The sequence below is a fragment of the Vombatus ursinus genome, unplaced genomic scaffold (genome assembly GCF_900497805.2).
Source record: "Vombatus ursinus unplaced genomic scaffold, bare-nosed wombat genome assembly UNPS02014812.1, whole genome shotgun sequence".
Taxonomy (NCBI): Eukaryota; Metazoa; Chordata; class Mammalia; order Diprotodontia; family Vombatidae; genus Vombatus; species Vombatus ursinus.
The window spans coordinates 67,550,965-67,572,413 of record NW_020954590.1 but is presented as its reverse complement, the minus strand read 5'-3'; the positions used below and the strand labels follow the sequence as shown (position 1 = coordinate 67,572,413).

Here is a 21,449-nt window from a genome sequence, read left to right as displayed (position 1 = left end):
GTACAGAAATACATTTCATCAGGGAAACAGAGAAAGGGCAGAAGGGAATTAAAGGGAGGGTAGATTTAGGGAGGAATTAGTCCTATGCAAAACAAAACCAAGGATGTACAAAAAGTTTATACCTGTTTCTGAAGTGGCAAAGAATGAGAATCTGAAGGGGTGCCTAGAATTAGGGAATAGATGAACAAGTTGTGGTATATAAATGTGATGGAATACTATTGTGCTGAACTTGTATCAGCGAAATAACTAACCAGGGTTCTAAGAGATTAATAATCAAATATATTACCTACTTCCTGATAGAGATGAAGGACTCAGTACAGAATGAAACAAAATTTTTTTGGACCTGGCCAAAGTGAAAATTTGATTTGATTAACTCTACTTGTTGGTAATGGGTTTTATTTTTCTTATGTTCTCAATTTGAAAGGAGGGCAATGAGAGGGTGAGAAGACAGTCTTGGCTTTTAAAACAAAGTATTTTTTAAAAATTTTCTTTTAAATTAAAAAAAGGGGAGGGAGGAAGAGATTTAAAGGAGATATTTGTAAATAAGAGATTACCTGAAGTAGAATTAATTGAGTTATCAAAATTGAGAGAACATGATGTCATTTGGCCAATCAACAAGTGCTTTCAGTTTATTAAGTCCCTTCTATGTGCCAGGCATATAGTATGCTTAGTACTGGGAATACAAGAAAATTTTTTTAAAAAGCCCTCTTGAGAAGGAAGAAAGAAAGTTGTGGGGAAAACATTGTACATTAGACAGGTACCATTTCCAGTTTTATGTAACAGGGACAGTACTGTGCCAAACACTGTAGGAGTTTGTAATTCAGAGAATGTTCTCTACTGTTAGTCTGCCTGTTCTTGGTGATAACCCTGTCGTAGACTAGGATTTAACAAAAAGGTAGGATAAATAAATCTCTCTTGACCTTTATAGCCAAGTTATAATGAAAATCAGCAAATAAAGTCAAGGAATTTTAAAAATCGTGTACTATTAGAGTCCTTAGCCAAAATACTAGCTTTTACTTATGTTTTGGAGTGGTAACTTACATTTTCAAACCTCATTAATTTTATTAAAAGAGGTTTATTTTTTCTTATTATGTAATCTATCTTATATGTTAAATTTTCTGCTTATTTTTATCTTAATTGTCTTTTGAGATTTCTACCTTGGTTTCTTTATTTCTTTGATGGACACTTTTGCTCTTGTCAGGAGAGATTACAATGAATCCACTCTTCATCCTATGTGACTCTTGTCTGTGTGCTTACTTAAGTTCCCCCATAGAGTACTCTCCAAACATGTGGGGTCCTTCTCAATCTCTACATTATTGTATGGGTACCAATGGAGACCATTCTCTGCATGAGACTGGCTCACTTTCTTTCCTTGTCGTATATCCCTTTAATAATATCTCTGATATCCTCTGCGGAGCTCTCAGCGCTTGGCATCCCGACCCGCAGATGTGGAAACTGAGACCCTGATAGATGAATTGATTGTCTTGAGGTCCTAGAGACACTGTCGTGGTGAATTTGGTTCAGGCTGTGCGTGACCACTGGGTTCGTATTCTGGTACCAATGGGATTTTTCATTGGCTATTATCTAGACAAGAAGAGTGATGAGAAACTATAACTGCTTTCTGGAATAAGAGCATGTTATTTAAAAGGGAACTGAAACCTAATGAAGAAGTTACCTGGAGATATGAAAGCTTTGCCTGAATTGAGAAATTTTCATGTTGAATAAAAAATTTTATGAAAGAAAAAAAAATAGTATCTCTAATAACACATACTGGCCATGCATATCACCATTACTCTTTGGGTCACCTTCAGCTTTAATTCCTCGAAGATTGGCATTCAGACATGTAGCATCATTGTAAGAAGATTGAAGGTCGTCTTGCAGAAGGCATAGGAAGACATTTTTACAGATGATATTCCATAACAGGCCAAATATTTATAGTGACATTATTGATTGAAAAGTGCAGAGAATGCAAGATCCTACTGTGCCTTTTATTTCTTGATGATGAAGAAGCATTTGATTCTGTAGAGCAGAGTGTTATCATAAAGGTTCTCCAACCAGGTGTCTCCTATTTATGTTAAAATTGTACAATTACATGAGATATCGTAATCATTTGATTACGATAATTTTCTTAGATGATCGTCTCATCACAAATATTTGAGGATGGCATAAATTAAGGAGATGTGCTGCTCGTCTGAAGTGTTCCTGTCATGGAGAAGATCCAACCAAGATTCCAGTTGGAAATTGAACTTGTCTTTTAGTGGCTTCTGTTGGTCGGTGTCATAGAGCCTTCTAAAAAAGATCCATTATAATTCAGAAGAGTTCAGAGTTTTGTGACACAGGAAAATCTCTGAATGTCAGTTGTCTAACCTCTGTTTGATGGATGATCTGTGGAGCTGACACATCAGCACATTTTTCTTGAAGAAAAATTGCAGAAGGGTAGCGACCTGGGCTAAGAGTTGAATAGGAGTGTGTCCCTTTGGAAAATTTTATAGTGCTTTTAATAACTCCAAAATTCTAATCTGAAACAAATGTCCTTCCTTGATTTTAAGGTAGATGTACACCCCATAATATTAAATGGCTGAAAAGTTAAGACATTTGTTAAGCCAAAAAAAAAGCATCTTTTACTTTTTGAACTTTCTTCCTTATGGGGTTGTTGGGAAGATTATATCAGATGCCTACATCAGTACACTTTGTAAGCTCTTAAGCTTATTTTGCCATTGTTTGATGTATCCTTTTGTAATTGGGGCTTAGTCTCATGGCCTGATTTTGAAATTTTTGCTGGTGGAGAAATACTTCAGCTGCAAAGGTATGCCTTTTTATCTTATTAACTTTTTTTAACATACATTTAAAATTATTTTACTTTTGGGCCTCTTCATGTTTCTTATTTACTATATTCCAATTTTTTTTATTTTACAGAGAAGAGGAAGCCCTTGTAGAACAGTTCGTCTTCGAAGCCTTAGTCATTTATATGGAAAGTTTGGCCTTAACTCATGCAGATGAGAAATCTTTAGGTAAGTTGTATTTAATTTTTTTCTAGTTTAATACTCTGTTGAGTATTTTCGGCATAACAAAAATCTTTCATAAGGTAGCCCTTTAAAAATGAGATATTGTCTTACGCTTGTGAGTGCAAACTTAGTTTTATTCCCTCTAACGATGGAGAGAGAATATAGCCCCTGTATGGTTTATGAGACAGTTAAATGAACTGTTTTGGCCAAAAGAAATCTTCAGCCAAAAGAAGTGGTTAAACCTCTGGTGAGAAGCCTCTGTTTAATCAGGAAGAGACTTTAGGAAGTTTTTTTTTTAATGGATGAAATAAAAAAACAAAACAAAACACTTAAACTTGCCAAAGCTTCAGTTATCTAAAAACCTCATCTGTGTGCAGTATCTTAATGGAGTAACATAAGGCACATATTTTATGTATTTACACCTTGTGTTCCACACAATACTTCATACATGCAAGGTACAAAGTAGATATCTGTATTCAAATCAGTGAACTTGGATCTCTCTACCAGAGAAGGGGAACAAGGAGCTGGCCAACATAAAAAATAAGAAAAAATATAGCAAATGGAAGAGAAACTCTTAATATTAATGAACTATAATATAAGTTAACCTCTCTGAGCCTTCACCTGCAAAATAAAGGGGTTGGTCTAGTGATACTAAAGTTTTTTGCAGTTGTGAAATATTATGGTTCTTCTTTACTAAGTTGAACATAAAGTTTTTTTTTTTCCTTGTGCCTTTATCTTTTATTATACCTAGATTGCTCTAATTGTCAAAAGGAGAATCTTATTCACCCACCTGGATACCTGAGCCCATTTCCAAGATGTTATTTTTATGTTTTACCTTCTGTGGCTTAACAGTATTTCATCAGTATCCTGTGATGGGTCTAAATTTTCTTAATCACTTAATTAGTCACATCAGTGACCTCTTACACATTTATATCTATTTGCCATAATCAATATTTCAATCTAATTTAAAATAATATAGTCTATACTGTACTGTAACTTTAAGTCTTGAAGAATAGGAAAGATAAAAATAAAATAAATCTAAATATTTTATATGCGCATTTTATGTAATCATAGTCCTTGACAGGCTTCAATGCCAAAAGCCTAATGTAGTGCTAACAACTAGCTAGTGTATTTGCTGTGGGAAAATGTCCAGTGGAGACTTTAGTTAAGGCCAGAATGCAGTAGAATCCTTTGTTAGCTTAATGAAAATTCCCATGTGTTCATAATGATTGTGACCTTGAGTAAGATTCTGTTTTTGCTCAGAAAAACCACAAAATGTACAATATTATTGAAATAAACTAAGGAGACCTAAATTTTAAAAAAAGGTTGATAAAACAGTATCATTTATAGTACATGTTAAAAAAAAAATTAACACTTGATAAAAGAGTGAACCTGTTAATTCCAGTTTAGAGTTTAGGTGATAAATGATTTATTTTCATAGATAAGTCAGTTTGTGAATATCAAGGAATTATAGTGGACTCCAGCTCAGTAGAAATCAGCCATTTGACATAGCAGCCAAAAAAGTAAAAAGATCTTAGGCCTGAGAGGTGATAATCTTATTGTATTCTGCCTTGGGCAGGCCACTGGAAGACTTATTTTTAGAAATACATTGGCAAGCTAAATAGCATGCATCCAGAGGAAGGCAACCAGGGTTGTGAAGGGCTTCTACTAAATGTCTTTTCTCTCTGTTTTCCTCCATCCTTGCTTATCTGCTTTAATTTAGTTTGGGAAGAATTGATGAGCTTATTAAATATTGTTATTATTTAAAATGCACATATAATTTTAAGTTAGTAGAGTCTGACCTAAGATTATTATGATGTCATCGCACAGGTTTTGTGATCACTGAGAATCCTGTGTCTCTCTCCATTCGACATATTAAGTTAAAATTTAGCTTCAGAGACAATTGCTACCCATATGACTCTGGCCAAGTTGCTTGACTGCTGTCTGCCTCAGTTTTCTCATCTATAAAATGGGGATTATACAAGCACCAAAGAATTGTTGGGAGGGTCACATGATTTTATCAGCAAAATGCCTTGCAAGCCTTAAAGAGTTATTTAAATGCTAGCTGTTATTATTATTGTTATTGTTTTTCATCTTAGTTCTGGAATATTGATATTCCACTTGATAAGTGGAGTGGTGTTGTCCACATAAAATAGCCGAAATGTCTTTCTATCGGCCTCAATTCTCACCAACAGTAGAATATACTCCTTTTTGACAGTTTGTGGTGTTTTGATTGAAAGATTGACATAGAGATTATACATTTATTGAAAACATTTTGAAGTCTGAGAAATATTAAAATCTATGGGAAAAATACTGTTAATAATGACACATGGGATGATTAATAGGGAGACAGTGGTGTGACAGAAAAGAGTTGGATTTGTAATCAGAAGACTTAGTTCCTCTCCTGCCTCTGGTATCTTCAGCCTCTATGATTTGGGGCCAATTCAGTTAACATATCTGCAACTCAGTTTCTTCATCTGTAAAATGAGGTAGATGAGTTCTGAGGTTCCTTCAAGACTAGAATTTCAGTTCCTATAATAAAATTCCTATTGAAATTGTTTTTATGCATGTAGTACAATTTTTTTTTTTGAGAACAGGTACAATTCAGCAGTGTTGTGATGCTATCGATCACCTGACGCGCATAATTGAAAAGAAGCACATCAACTTAAATAAGCCCAAAAAACGGCGCTTACCTCGGTTGGTACTATTCTGCTTTTCTGCTGTAGCCTTTTTTTTTTTTTTTTTTTTGGTTAAGCATAAAATTGTCTTTTTTCAGCTAACAAGTACTAGAAAGGATTACATGGTTTATGGTGTGAAGTACTTGGTTTCAGGTTTATTGGGCCTTTTTGAGAGAAGATTCTTTCTTTTTTTTGCCCGTCCCTATCCCCTTGTTTTACAGTACTAACAATTACAGAATTTGATAGGAGTGGAAGAAATGGCATAATAATTCAACTTAATTTAATTTAACAAACATTTAAGTGCTTACAAGGTGCTTATGTACTGATGATATAAAAACAAAAAAATAGCAGGGCCTGCCTTTCAGGGAGCTCGTATTCTAATGAAACTTGTACATAAATAAACACAAACCAAATCCAATAAAATACCAACCACTGGGGGGAGTCAGGAAAGGCTGTGTCAGAAGTAGATTTTAAGTGCTAGAAGTGAGAATGGGGCACCAGTTGCACACAGATGTGGAGAGAGAAATAAAATGAAGCCAAGTTTGAGAAAAGCTTGGTGGCCAGTTTGGCTAGAACACAGCATGTGTAAAGGGGAATAATAGAGGAAAATTGGGAAAAGAAACTAGGCTTTGGAAAGCTTTGAAGGCCAAGAGGCTTCTAATTAATCTTTGAGGCAGAAGGGAGTCAGTAAAGATTTCTGACTAGTGGTGGGGCATGGTGACAGGTCTATGCCTTAGATTATTTTGGTAGCTGTGTGAAAGATGAATTGGAGAGGAGAGAGGTTACCTAATGAGATACCAATTAATAGGCTATTTCAGTAGTCCAGATGAAAAGTCATGATGCTGTCAGCTTAGGGTGATATTTGGAGAGAAGAGACTGATAGAAGTCAGTCAGTGAACAAGCATTTCCTGAGTGCTTATTGTATGCTTGGCCCTTTTCTAATCACTAGGGATACCAAAAAAAAAAAAAAGGCAGAAACATAGACCCTCCCTCAGGAGCTCATAATCTAATGGGGAAGAAAATTGCAAAAAATTATATGCAAAAAGTTGTGCATATAAAATATATAGTTCAAATAGAAGGTAATCTCAAGGGGAAGGTACTAGCAGTGGGAAAAACTAGGAAAGGCCGCCTACTGAAGATAGGATTTGAGTCAAATCTTGAAGGAAACAGGAGGCGTAGGGAGGGCATTCTAGGCATGGGAAATGGCCAGTGAAAAGGCAGGGAGTCAGAAGAGGCAAGATGCTTCATTGGATGAGAACTTTGGGCCTCGAGTCAGGAAGACCTGAGTTCAGATTCAGCCCAGATACTTATTTGCTGTGTGATCTTGGACCAAGGCCCTTAGCTTGTTTGCCTCAGTTTCTTCATCTGCAAAATGAGGATGATAATAATGGCACCTACCATGTAAGGTTGTTGTGAGGATCAAATGAGATAATAATTTTAAAGCTCTTGGCACAATGCCTGACATAGTAAGCACTATATAAATGTTAGTTGTGATGGTGGTGGTGGTGTGCTTTTTGGGTTTTGAAACATATTATCATCGGGTTTATGGTAAAATTAGAAGTGTCAGTAATATCCACTAATTTGTAATTATTATCTTGTTATTTTAGCGGATTTCCACCTGTTCAAACACTGTGTTTATTGGATCTTGTCAAGTGGCTTTTGGCACAATGTGGACGCCCCCAGACAGAATGCAGACACAAGTCCATAGAACTGTTTTATAAATTTGTTCCTTTGCTTCCAGGTACAGTGACCAATGTTGTGTTGTAAAATGCTAATTTATGCAGAGGTAGAGGTTTATATAAGAAAAACTTCACTTTTATATCAGTTGAGTGGTATGTAGCGTAGTAGTATTTAGTGTGTGATTTTTTTTTAAAGTATGTTAACTAAAAAGAGCTGTTATTAAATAGTTGCATAAATGGCTGCTATTGAATGGTGATATTGAGGAAATGATTTTAAATTGTATAACTTTTTTTATTAAATATTTCAATTTTTAAATTCCACCACAGTTTTCATTTTTTGTAGTCCATTTAATTTTATTTTAAAAAACAAAACTACTCTGATCATACAGTATTCAACATTATATTCTATTTTTAATAGTGAAATAAATGTGACTCTACTGTTTCAACATGTGATATCCTTAAATGCCTAGATATTTACCACTAAAAAGTCTTAGACTCTTTTAATACAAGTATTAGAAAGAAGTTAATCTGATCCTTGCAGGAAAATACTTAGGTCTCTAAATTATATTGTTAAAAATGGCTTTCTAAGGAAACCAGTGAATTTATTCTTCACTCACTGTTAGCATTGGGTACTGTATATATTATAGGTAAACTACAAGTTATGAATGAAATCAGTCCCCCATTTCATCTGAGATATAGAACAAATACCAACAGTTAATTTCATTTATACATGCAGTTCTTAGATGATAGATTTAGTTCCAGAAGGGACCTTAGGGCCCTCTCAAGCCTGACTTGGTAATTTTATAGATGACAGGAAATTTGTATCCCAGGGAGTAACATTGACCTTCCAAGGTGATAGATTATAAGTTGCAGAGACATTATTACAAACCCAGCTTCTTGGACTCCATATCCAGGAACTTCTCTACTATACCAGACTTTTCTCATTGTGAAGGTTTTTATAAATCTTTATCAAAGGCATCATAAAGAGGTTACAAGATAATGCATGTGGCTGCACATGCATTAAGAAAGATGACCCCTTTTTCTCTAAAAATGTGATAGTTTCCACTTGCTATAGCAGGAAATTAACAAGATATTTCTTTGTTGAAATTGATGGGAAAAAATAGTATTTTAATGATAATGCTTTTAAATTTTGTTCATCTTTCATTTTCTTTTTTCCTTTTTTTTTTTTTTTTTTGGGCAAGGGAATCAGTGTTAAGTGACTTGCCCAGGGTCACATAGCTAGTGAGTAACATGTGTCTGAGACCAGATTTGAACTCAGGTCCTCTTGACTCCAGGGCTGGTGCTCTATCCACTGTGCCATCTAGCTGCCCCTTATCTTTCATTTTCAAAGAGGACTAATGACATCACGATGTTGGGATAAAATAGTGGATAATAGTTGCTGTCTTGACTTGCACGTGAATTGAATTTAAGTGAGGCAGAGTTGTTTATATAGGAAACAAAACATAGTCTTTTGGTCAGCTTGTTCCTTAATAAAGAATTTTTGCCTTACAGAGAGGGAATAAAATATCAAAGTTGCTTTTTCACCTATATGAGTTGTTCTACACTAAGTTGTAGTTAACATCAGTCACATGATAAATTTGTATCTAGCTGATAAGGTTTCCTATCTCACCTGCCCATCCTCATCTTTTCTGTATTTATTCTTGAGTATGTTTTTCCATTTGTATATGTCTACGTTTTCTTCTGGGGAAGTCTCACCTTCTTTTTCTGCACATGTATCAGTGTTTCTCCCTCTCTGCCATTCTTCTTCTCTATCCTTTCCCCAGAATGTTTTCATTTTAAAAATATTTTTTTAAATTGTGAACTTTGGCAACAAAAAGGAGCATTGGCACACATGAAACAGAACATAGAAAGTTGATTCTGTATAAAAATGTGAATTTCCAGTTCATTCTGCTTGCTTTTTTTAAACACAATATTTAATAAATTGTACACATTGCGTCTAAAGCTATACTGCTTATCTGTACTTCTTTCTGAGCTTTCTTCTGTTTTCTTTTGTGTATTTAAAAAATGTTAGTTTCTCCCCTTTTTGTTGCATCAATGTGGCTAACTCTTCCCTTCCTTATTCCCTTCACCTCCAATTAAAAAACAAGAGGAAAAAAAATAAAACAAATAAGCCTAGTCAAGAAAAACAAATTCACACTGCGGGGTCATGTCCAGAAATGATTCTCTCTGCATATTATATTCGTTACCTTTCTCTCAGGAGGTGGGTGACATTCTTTATCATGAGTCTATTGGAAACATGGTTGATCATTGCTGTAGGCAGTCAGGTGGTGAAGTGGATAGAGTGCTGGGCCTGGAGTCTGGCAGACCTGAGTTAAAATCCTGCCATAGACATTTACTAACTGTGTGACCGACCCTAGACAAGTCACTTAAACCTCTGTCAGCCTCAGTGTCCTTAACTGTAAAATGGTCATAATAACAGCATCTACCTTGCAGGGTTGCTGTGAGGATCAAATGAGATAATGTTTGTAAAGCACTTAGCACAGTGCCCGACACTGTGGGTGCCATAGAAATGCTTGTTTCTTTTTTCCTCCCTCTTTTGATCATAGTTCTTTAGTCTTTCATAGTTGTTTTCCATTATGATGTTGTCCTTGTACAAATTGTTGTTCTAATTCTGCTCACTACACTCTGCATTAATTTGTACTACCCAGGATTCTCTGAAATTGTCTTTTGCATAATTCCTTATGGTGCAATAATATGTAATAGATTACATTCACATAACATAATTTATTCGGCTGTTCCCCAGTTGTCTGAGAGGCAATCTAAGGCATCTCTGTGAGACTAATTTTTTTTACTTCCTTATAGTCTTCCTTTCAGCATCTGGAAGTTTATTTTGCTTGTAACTATTCTCTCCCACATATTATCTTTCTTCTTAATTCACCCTTTCACCCTCCTTTCTGTCCCTGCTTATTTTTCTGTTGTTTGATTTTTTCTATATCAAACTGTATATGTGTGTATTCATGTTCAACCTTCCTTTATAAACACTTTCAGATAAACGTTCATCTGATCCCAGTTCTTCCCACAACTTCCTTCATATTTATATATATATTTTTTACATACTCCAATTATGATAAATTATAAAGTCCATCCATAATTTCCTTCTTTCTAAACTCATGTATTTATTTTCCTTTTATCCTCCTTTTTACCTCTCTCTTAAAACCTTAGAACCAATCCATTCTCAGATCCTTTATTTTTCCTTTTGAACTCTCTCAGTACCCTTTGAAAATGTTAAAATTCTGGAGGGACAGTTTTTTCTTCTCCCTTATTAGTATATTGGCTCTATGTAATCATACAGTACTTTCCAGTTATTCAGATAACTGTCTTTTAGGTTTCTCTGGAATTTTGTGTTTGTATTTTAAGTCTCCACTCGACTGTGGTCTTTAGAAATCCTTGAAAGTCCCTTCCAGTAGAGGTACATTTTGGTTTTTTTTTAATCTATAGGGTTATACTCAGGTTTGCAAGGTAAGTTATTCTTGATAGCAGTCCTTCATCTTTTGCCTTTTCAATATTGAATTCAAAGATCTCTTCTGTTTTTTAGTAGATGATGCAAGATTTTATATCATCCTGAATGTAGTTCTTTCATACTTGAACTGCTTCTTTTTGAATTTTTACTGTCTTTTTCTTTGAGGTTGAAATGCTGGATTTTGACTGTCACTTTCCTAGAATATTTTTTGGTGGGAGGGTTCCTTTCAGGAGGTGACTGGTAGAAATTTTGAAACTTTTGGAAGCTTTTGCCCACTGGTTCTAATAGACCTATAATGTTTTCATTTATGATCTCTAGAAATATAGTACCTAGGCTTTTTTTTTTAAATTACGGTTTTCAGGAAGCCTAATGATTCTTAAATTATCTTTCCTTGACTGGTTTCCAGGTCTGTTGTTTTTGATATCAGCTATAGCTTAAATTTTCTTCCGTTTTTTTCCTCCAACCTTTTTGCTCTAATAATTCTTGCTGACTCCTGGGGTAATTGATTTCTTTTTCATCTCTTTGAGTTTTCAGAGTCTTTTATTTGGGTAAGATTTGCCACTTTCTTTTCTAAGCTTTTTATGATCCTTCTAATTCTTCCCTTTGTCATTTGCCTCTCTTTCTTTAAAAATGCTCTTATTTATTCTATTTATTCATGTAGTCTTTGTAGAAAATCCACTTTTTTCTTGAGTCTCTGCTTGTAGTGGTTATGGAGTTTGATTTGCGATAATTTTTTTATATTGGTGGGTGGTTTTTTTGTTTTTAATTTACTTTTCTCTCCAACTTTATTCCCTGGTTTGGAGCTTTGTACTAGGGCCAGGCTTTCCTTTCTACTTTGCTTTTCTGTGAAGTGTTCTTGTCCTGGGTCCCTTGGGTTTTTACATGGACCTCTACCTCATTAGGTTAGGCCTGCCTGGATCTTCAGGACCCTCCCTGTTGTCTCAAGACAGTGTTAGGGACCTTAAACCTGTCCTGCTTTGAACGCTATGGCATTGTGTTGTTTGTCACTTCAGTGGTCACTGATCTCTACCTCTCCAGGCTCTTCCAAGGTCCCCCAGATGGCTTTCTCAGTGAAGCCCTTACTCTTGTGGTTTCCAAACACAGAACTTTACAGGCCATTTGTGTCCCTGGCAGTCTTTGGTTGTCTGGGAGACTAGCCCTATGGTGAAGTCCCAGGGGAACTTCTTTATTGCCTTTGGGCTTCTGACTGACCTCTTGTGTAGTTCCAGGGTGTAGTTGCTTCTTGAATTTCTTGATCATTATTCAGTCTGGTGAGAACTTCAGTGTTTGGCTATAGTAGATAGATGGGAGTAGGGCAGACTGCCTCTTTCAGGTAGCCCTCTTAGCTGGAAGCTCTGTCTAGATTTTTTTCTCTTTTTCTTGACTGGTTAGAATAGAGAAATGAAATTTTTAAAATTATATTTATTGGATGCAATTTTAATTTTTTGTTCATTTTTTAATTTATTTGACTCACTGTTTCTTTTAATCCCTTATGAGTCAGTGACCCTTCAAATCTCCCTGTTCCAAAGTTGAGAAAAATCATACATGTGTATGTATACATGTATATGCTTGTGTATGTGCAAATGTATATTGTATATTACTCACCAGAGTCAGAATGCTTTGATCTTGTCAAATATGCTAAGTAGAGATCATTTTAAATTTTTTTGTTCAGTTTGGTAGGTACCAGAGTATTAAAATATCTTTAAAAATACAATTTACTAAAAAGTAAATCTTCTGAGTTAACATAAATTATATCTCTGACAATTGTTACAAAAGGAAATAGTCTTTTTTAGAAGGCTTTAAGTATTTGAAATAATGACTTTTGGTAGAATATTTTCCTAACTTTGTTGTAACTATTATAGTCTATATTTTGTTTTGGTGTGGTCCTGTGATTTCATCTCTATGGAGAATTGGTGTGGAAATTTCTTTCATTGGTTAAAGTGTGTTACTCAGGGTCACTTGGCTACTATGCATCAGAGGCAGGACAGGAACCCAGGTCATAGTAATAAATAGCCACAGAATATTTATTAAGCACCTTCTATATGCCAGATGGGATAGAAAGACAGAAATGAAACAGCTGTGCACCTGTGGAACTTATTCTATTGAAGGAGATTATGTAATTGGCAGGGGGAGGGGAGGCACCAACTACTGGGGGCATCAGGAAAAGCCTCATGTAGGAGATGACATTTGAGCTCAGTTTTGAAGGAAATTGTTGATTTCTAGAGGGGGAGGTAACGAGAGAATATTTTCCAGACAGGCATTGCAAAAGCACAGAGGTGATATGTGGCCATTGTGTAGCAGTCAGAAAGACCAGAGTGACAGGACCACAGAGTCTGAGTGGAAGTAGTTTTTAATAAGACTGGAAAGACATGTCAAAGCGAGCTTATAAAGGGCTTTAAATACCAAATAGAAGAGTTTACATTCGATCTGAGAGGCAATAGAGAGCTATTGGAGTTGATTGATAAGGGAATGACATGGTCCAGCTTATGTCGTAGGAGTATAATTTTGGTACCTGTATGGTGGATGGATTAAAAAGGTGAAAGAACAATTAGGAGGCTATTGCAATAGTCAAGGCCATGTGAGTGGACAGAAGGGATTGGAATGTGAGAGATGTGGAAATAGAAAAACAGGACCTGGAAACTGAACAGATATGTGGAATGAGAGGGAGTGAGCAGCCACCAATGATAATTCTAAGATTGTGCACCTGGGAGCTTGGAAGGAATGTGGTGGTGGTGGTTCTTTTATACATATACACACACACACATAATTATGTATTATAATTATTATATATAATTATATAATGTAATCATATGGTATTGTCTATATATAATATTGTGTATATATATTATATAATACACACACACACACATACACACATACAGAGAGGGAGAAGGAGAGAGTGAGTGAGTTCTGGGAGTTGTCTGCATGCAGTTGTTAGTTGAACTCATTGGAGCTGATGAGGTCATCTATAGAGAGAAGAGAAGAAGGCCCAGGAGAGGGTTGTGGGGTTTACTACTTTTAATCGGGTGTATAGATGATGGAGCAAGGAGTTGGAGGAGTGGTCAGAAGGGTAGGAGAACCAAGAAAGAAGAGCATCATAAAAAGCCAGAGAGGAAAGAGGGTGGTCATCAGTATCAAATGCCACAGCCAGGGTTTACCTTCATTCTACTCTGTCATGCTCCCTTTGTTGATACTATATATAGTAAGATTTTAATTGTATGGGTATAGATGTATAGCCCTTGGAGCTAGGAAGACCTTGGTTGAAATTCTATTTCTGACATTCCTGGTTGTGTGATCCCAGCCAGATTTTAACCTTTTAGTGCCCTAAGCAACACTTTAAGTTATAGAACAGATGTCCGTTTGAATTGGTAGAAGGCATTTATTTTCCTTGAGTTCCTAGCCCTGTGGGAAGTAACAAATCTGGAACAATGACAACAAAAATGAAAGATATAGTTATATATAAAGAGAAGTGTATTAGAAAGTTATTGTGATAAGGTAATATATTTATATCCTTAGGCCTGAAAATTTATTTGAAATACTATAAAACCCAAAATAAAATCTGTTCTGATTAGTTTTATGTTCCAAGTATATTAGAGTTTTTATTCCTGTTCTTTTGCTGCTTTTCATTAGTCATAATGATTTGATTACAAAAACAAAAATTTGGTTCCATGTAAAATGTTCTGATTTTGGTAATATTAAATCTTGTTTGTTTCTTTTTTTTTAAGGCAACAGATCTCCATCTTGTTGGTTGACTGACATTCTCAAAAAAGAAGACATTTCTTTCCTCATAAATAGATTTGAAGGAGCCGGTATTGTTAGTGACCATTTGTCAGGCATATTGGCTCAACCTACCCTCTTTGATTTGCAAGGACCCTTTACTTTAAGAGCTGTTGTGCAGTGGATGGATATGCTTTTGGCAGCTTTGGAGTGTTACAATACATTTATTGAAGAGAGAGCTGTCAAAGCACAAGAAATATTAGGTAGGTAAAATTTGTGCTGTAATTTTTGGTTATTACTCTGGGAAGTTTTTTGCTCCATTTTAGCCCTACTGCAGAGGCTTAGAAAACATGGAATAAGTGTGACCCTGGGCTCCAAAGTATTCTAGCAGAGCAGTACCTCTGGCTTGTGCTGCCAGCCTGGAAGCTTCAGGTGAAGGCTTGTCAGTGAACTGAACACCTGTCTAAGCTAGCGCTAAGTTTGGGGAAGCTCCTTGTGAGAAGATTGGACACCTGGTGGTCAGTTTTTTGGCCATATTAACTCATAAAAAAAAAAATCTTCTAAGGCAAAAAGGGTTTGGATCTAATTGGTGGAGGGAGTTCCCATACCAGTGAAATCACAGATCCTTAAAGAAAATACTAGGTTGTTAGGAATTAGAGGGATTAATGAGTAGTGTGCTGGTCTAACTTTCTGATGTTATGTTTCCAAAGTTTTAATTTGTATAACATTAAAGCACGTATTGGGCCCTTTAATTTTTTTCCTATTTTGTATAGTTTTCTGTTTTAATTTGCTTGCATTTTCAAATGTCTTATGCTTTTCAAAAATGATAGGGTTAATTTTGGTAGAATTATGATCTTTGTGTGTGGCCACTATTCATTCATTGTCCATGGTCTGAAAATATATACAGTATGGAACATCCTGGTGTCTAGGTGAATCAAAGAATTTGACGCATTGATATCTAGGTGAATCACTCAAACAGTACTGGAAGAAAGGGGAAAAGAGACAGGTTGTTTATTTTGAATGATCTCATTTATTTTTGAAATGAAATGGGCTTTCTATAGGAATAGGAATGTAGAAGGCAGTAAAGTGGAATTGAATGGGGTTTTATCCCAAAAGTCTTTTTTTTCTCCTTTCTCTTTCATCCTAACCAACCTATTTTGACCCCTTTTCTTGGTCTTCTTTTTCTATACATATAACAAGGGACGCATGGCTGAGAGAGAAGTAGATTAAAGGGTACTTTTAAAAAAATCTGGCTTGTGAGAACTGGTAGGATAAATGGTCTTCAGGGTCTTTTATTTACAATTATCCAGAGACCAAAATGTTGAAGAATCACTGTTGTCTCAGGTTGAAACGGTACATCATTTGAAAGATAGTAATTTCATTTAGCCAGAGGACTTCATGATTATAAAATTAAGAATTATTAGGCTTTCTGAGCACTTTGCATTTCAAATTGTTCAATGACTTCTTAATGTACCTTTTTTTTTTTGGTTAGGCAACGGGGATAGTAAGTGTACTAAGAGTCTGTGTCAAGTGTCTGAAGCTGGATTTGAACTCGGGTTCTTCTGACTCCAGGGCCAGTGCTCTATCCACTGCATTAATGTACCTTTCTTACTCTCACTAGTACGTTATGTTGTCACTTAACTAGCAGGAGGTATTTGCATTTTCATTTTTAAAAAGAAATTTAATAGTCTGAAGTCCAAAGCTAGAAAATTGCTTTGTAAGATTTAGTTGTCTTTTTGGTACTTTTAATTACATATTTTTAGTTCTTCATGAAACTTATTATAATTTGCATTTTTACTATAGAATCAGAAATTGAATACTGTTTGGAGGAGAAGTGAAAGCTTTACATTTCCAGCTTTTATTGAGCCATAACAGAAGCACAGAATTTTAGAAGTGAAAGTAATCTCAACAGCCATCTGGTTTCTACCTGTGCCTCCTAAAAAAAATCTCCACTGTAACACATATGAGTGATTGTCCCATCTTCTGCTTGAAGACAACCCTTCACCCCCACACGCAGTGAAGTGAAACCAGAGGCAGTTCATTCTGCTGATGGATAGCTCTTATTGTTAGGAAGTTTTTTTCTGACAACTGACCTCAGTTGTTCTCTTTGCAGCTTCTGCACCTTGCTTCTGGTGACTTTCTCTGAAGCCAAGTAGAACAAATTTAATCATACTTCCACATGACAATCTTTCATGTAATTAAAGATTGCTGACCTGTCCCCTTCCCTTCCCCCCCCACTCCATCCTCTCTTCATCAGGCTAAACATCTCTAGTTCCTTCATCTGATAGGTGTATGGTATGAATTCAAAGCCCTTTCATCATCCTGGTTATCCTTGGGATGCTCACCAACTTAGCAATGTCTTAAATTGTGACAGCTCTTCTAATGCAGTACTTGTTTTATTGTACCTTTCTATGAAGGCTCTTTTGGGTTTAGAATAAAATACTTGCACTTGTTTTGAACTAGAGAATTGTGTAATAATTGTCTATCTTATGTAATTATTTCTAGGTACAAAAGCAAAGTCTTCGTTTTTGAAAGCTGTGGGCTTTTTCTTGGAAAATATTGCTCTTCATGATATTAGAGCAGCAGAAAAATGCTTTGGCACTGGTGTGAAAGGCAATGTGTTCAGCCCACAAGAAAGAGAAGAATATAATTACAGCAAGTGTACAATTGTGGTCAGAATTATGGAATTTTCCTCAATGCTTCTAAATACTTGTCAGGATGTCTGGAAGGTAGGAACACCAAAAAGCAATCTTTTTAATTGTTAATCTTTATAAGTCATTTTATTTATCATACTGTGTAGCATATTTCAAGTTTAGAATTATTAAACATATTGGTTTAAAAAAAAGCTTAAGTAATTAACCAAACGATAAAGAAAATTGTAGGATGTTATAGGAGGCTAGGATCAAGCTGCTAGGAGTTGATCAAAGTAATATTGCAGGAGGATATCTCATCCTGTGGTTTTGATCATTGCTGGTTTTGTGAAAACCAGAATTCTGCACATAAACTAAAAAGTAGTGAGATGTTTAAAAGACAAATACTGGAATTTATAGATTCAAAGGGCTATCATTCAAAGTAGTCAGCTTGGGAGGCTATGCCTTTATTCCAGTAATGCTGCCATTGCCCAAACTAATTTTAAAATTCATCTTTTGGAATTTCCTTCAGGACTGTAATAAAAAAGCAGTGGTGAAAGGGGATTAGCTGTTGTAACAGATCAAACTCAACTGTATCGCCTAATGATTGACATGGATGTAGTAAATGAACACAATTTGGATCAATTTTAATAGTTCTTTGAATTTTTTTTTTCATTTCTATTCAATAATTGTGCTTAAAGTGATATTTACAAATTACCTATTAAATACAGGTTTTTATTTAGTATTTCTTGGGTTGCCTTTTAGCCATCTGATCATTAGCTGAAAAGAAAAATAAAATTAATAAAATGAAGTTTGCATATTATACGTTTCTTGGAGTAAGAAGAAACCTGATGTCTCCGAATATTTAGTTTTCTCTCATTGTTCTATCCTTTGTTATATTTTATGATCCAATGATCTTAGAAAGACCCTTAGCCCAGTTTTGCAAATAGGAAATTAATGAGGTTATGGTATTGTAGAAGGATATTAATAACTGTTGACCAAAACAACTTATTGATTTGAATCATTTTTACAGCTCCTTGAGAAGGATTTACTTAACACTTACTTTATGGAACTCTTAGTCAAAACATTGTGTGATCCGTCAAGTATTGGTTTTAACATAGCTGATGTACAAGTAATGAATAATCTTCCCAATGTCTGTGTGAACCTTATGAAAGCCTTAAAAAAATCTCCATATAAGGAATCTCTAGAAATCAACATAAAGAAAAGGATAACTCCACAAAGGTAGGCATTTAAATTAAAAATCATAACTTTGTTAATGCAACCTTGCAGTAAAAATTATTTATTTAATGATGCTGACCAGAGATCGGGAGGAGTGGCATTTTCAATGGTTTTTTCTCAAATGAGTTATTTGAACCTTGGGTTGCATCTTGAACACATTGCTCCTTGCTTTTCAGAACACATTATTCCATTCCTTTTTGCAGTTTCTGGTGAGTGTAGAATAGTCTTGTGTTATTGACTTTTCTTTATGTTTGGTGGCGTCTTTCCTTGTTGCTTGGAGAATTTATTGTCATTATTGGAATTATAAAATTTAAAGAATCTTGGAATTTGCAACACAGCATTTTTTTTCCTAAAGATTTTTGGGGTCTTTTGATAGATGTTTGTTTTCTGTTTCAGATATGGTGAGCAGTTTTCTTGTGTTGTTTCTTGCATAATAGCATTTGGGTCTTTTGACTTGTCATGTTTTTCTGGGAGACCTATAATCCTTAGGTTGTCTCTCTGCATCTTATCTTTGGGATCAATATGTTTTTCTTGTAAGGTGATCATTTCTTCTTTTAACACTTGTACTTTTCATTCTTCCCCTTTAAGATTGTTCTTCCCTTCTATATGTTTGCATTTGCAGTCAGTTGTCCCCTCTTTTGTTTCTTTGGTGAGTAGATTCAAGGTATTCTGTTTTGACAATTACTTCTGTTGTGTAGGCCATAAACTCTAATGTTCCAATTCTTATCTTTCTCCTAAGACATTCAGGAACATCCTGCTGTGGTTTCATGCTCTCTTGGGATTCCACAGGTGTTGATTCATTTCCCGTTGTCTTGCAACGTTTACTCACAGATATTTGTCCTCTTTTAGCTCATCTTGAGACCGTATATTCCATCCTGTTATTAATATCTTCACCATTGGTTTATCTACTTTTGCTCAACGTCTTTGCCTGAGTTTTTTTTCTATCAAGATCTTCAATAATTTCACTCTTCTCCCTATGCAGTACCCTTTTGCTCACTGTAAAACTCCTTCCTTTTTGATTGTGATTTCCCAGCCACCTCCCATGCTGGGTGATTTCACATTTCTCCAGCCTCAGTCTGTGCCCCAAATGATTTCTGTAAGGATTATATTAGCCCTAGCTGGATACTGCATTCTTTCCTTTAGATGTAATGGAGTTTTACTCAGCCCTACACAGGTGTTCTGCCTCAAGGCTCTTTTCCTTAGTTTTTTGACTGAGCTCTTGTGTGGTATGTAGACTTCACTGCTGTCCCAGCCTAGCAAGCTTCTGGCTTTTGGTTTTCCAAGGACCGTGAAGGGCAGGGTGGGAAGGGGTGCTGAGTTAGGGTTAGGAAATTAACATTTTCTGCTGTTAGCTCATCAGGGCTCTTGGTATCCTAGGCTGTATAATTCTTATTTTGGAGAGGTCATGTGATGTGGATCAGAGAAAATGTCTAGTCCTCCACCTAAGCCATGTGTATTTTTTTACTATTTATTTAATATGTCTTATGACTCTTATTAGATTATATAATTATTGAAGATAAGTCTGAAGACTTATATATAGTATTCAATCTGTTGAATTAATGAATATTAACTAATAAAATTTGCTTATGAATTCAGAGCCCAAATTGAAAGCCTAGAACTAATCATAGATAATAAGATACATGTCAAAACTTTAGCTACATCTGATCTAGCCTCATGCCTGGAAATAACTGAGCTATCTCAGAAGCATAAGGATCATGCTGTACCACCCACAGATCTGATTCCAGGACTAGTAGAAAGGTACCAAGTAATCAGTAGTTACACTTGTAAATGAATTCATGTAGCAGTTTTTCTATATTGATAGAATTTATTGAGATCAAACTAATTTTGTTTTGTTTTCCTTTTCTCTTACCTGATCAGCATTGAAGTCATTTGTGCTGTTGATTTATACAATCCAGATGCTCGATTTGATAGAGCTAATCTGGCTTCTATCCTGTCAGCATGTAAACAGCTCCATAAAGCAGGTCTTTTGCATTCTACAGTAGAGTCTCAGGTAAACATTTTCATGGAAAATAAGTTATGTATATGTCTTTTACCTTGAATGTATTGAATTCTTGCGTTCATTTGTACTATTCATCAAGAACCTTTAATATACGGAGAACTCTGTATGTTTTGAGTTCCAAAAATATTTAAGGTATTGTCATTTTATCTTGTTAGTGACACAGGTATACGCTCCCAAACACAGATAACTTGAATTTATTTTAAAATGAAAGTAGAGTTTAAAAAAACTTGAATTTCTGCAAATAGTGTTCTCTGAAATTATTTGTGTTAAATCACCTGTTGGACTTCTGTAGATTATCTTTATAATATTCTGTGTTCACCTACAGAATTAGGAAGTTTAAAAAAATCTATAATAGTGTGTGTAGAATTAGCCAATGTGGGGTAAATTGACCCTAGAAAATATAACTATTTACATTACCAAGTTAAACATCTTGCAAGGTTAAAAAAAATTTATTCATAAAGAACAAGATATATATCCTTTAAAAATTTATTATTAGACTATCATCAACAAATAGTATTTCCATATATAAGGAAGATCATAAATGGAGGACTATGTATCAAACTGTGAGTATTTTAAATATATAAAGTTTAATGTGGTTAACCATTAAATCTCTTGCCTGTGTGTCCGGAACTTAATTTTGCTCTCATTTATATTTTTAAAATGTTACATTGACATTCTTTTCATTTTGTGTAATTATCACTACCTACCCTTTGCATCCTCCCTTGTAATAAGTACTGTCGAGTAAAAAAAAATGTTATATTAATTGTATCTGAGAAAAGGTGTGCTCATTCTACACCTCCACATCTATATATCTACAGTTCACCTTTCTACTTAGAAGTGTCAGACATGTTTAGTTATCAGTCTTCTGGAGTCATGGTTAGTTACTCCATTAATTACCATTCTTAAGTCTTTTAAATCTGTTTTCCTTTATAGTGCTGTCATCATTCTATAAATATGGCTCCTGATTTTACTCATTTCATTCTGGATCAGTTCATACAAT

General features: G+C 35.1%; 1 protein-coding gene and 1 pseudogene across 4 annotated transcripts in view; both read left to right on the top strand.

Annotated features, from left to right (window-relative positions):
• The window catches only part of LOC114053672 (DNA-dependent protein kinase catalytic subunit-like), a 167,918-nt gene that overhangs the window by 47,927 nt on the left and 98,542 nt on the right, over positions 1 to 21,449 (top strand). For all 4 annotated transcript variants that reach the window (XM_027876779.1, XM_027876781.1, XM_027876780.1 and 1 more), the window contains 7 exons: positions 2,917 to 3,011; positions 5,603 to 5,702; positions 7,291 to 7,424; positions 14,569 to 14,823; positions 17,066 to 17,289; positions 18,224 to 18,432; positions 20,308 to 20,440. In XM_027876779.1, the coding sequence (XP_027732580.1) occupies positions 2,917 to 3,011; positions 5,603 to 5,702; positions 7,291 to 7,424; positions 14,569 to 14,823; positions 17,066 to 17,289; positions 18,224 to 18,432; positions 20,308 to 20,440 (1,150 nt within the window). The remainder of the gene's footprint in view (positions 1 to 2,916; positions 3,012 to 5,602; positions 5,703 to 7,290; positions 7,425 to 14,568; positions 14,824 to 17,065; positions 17,290 to 18,223; positions 18,433 to 20,307; positions 20,441 to 21,449) is intronic.
• LOC114053799 lies at positions 1,331 to 1,700 on the top strand (annotated as a pseudogene).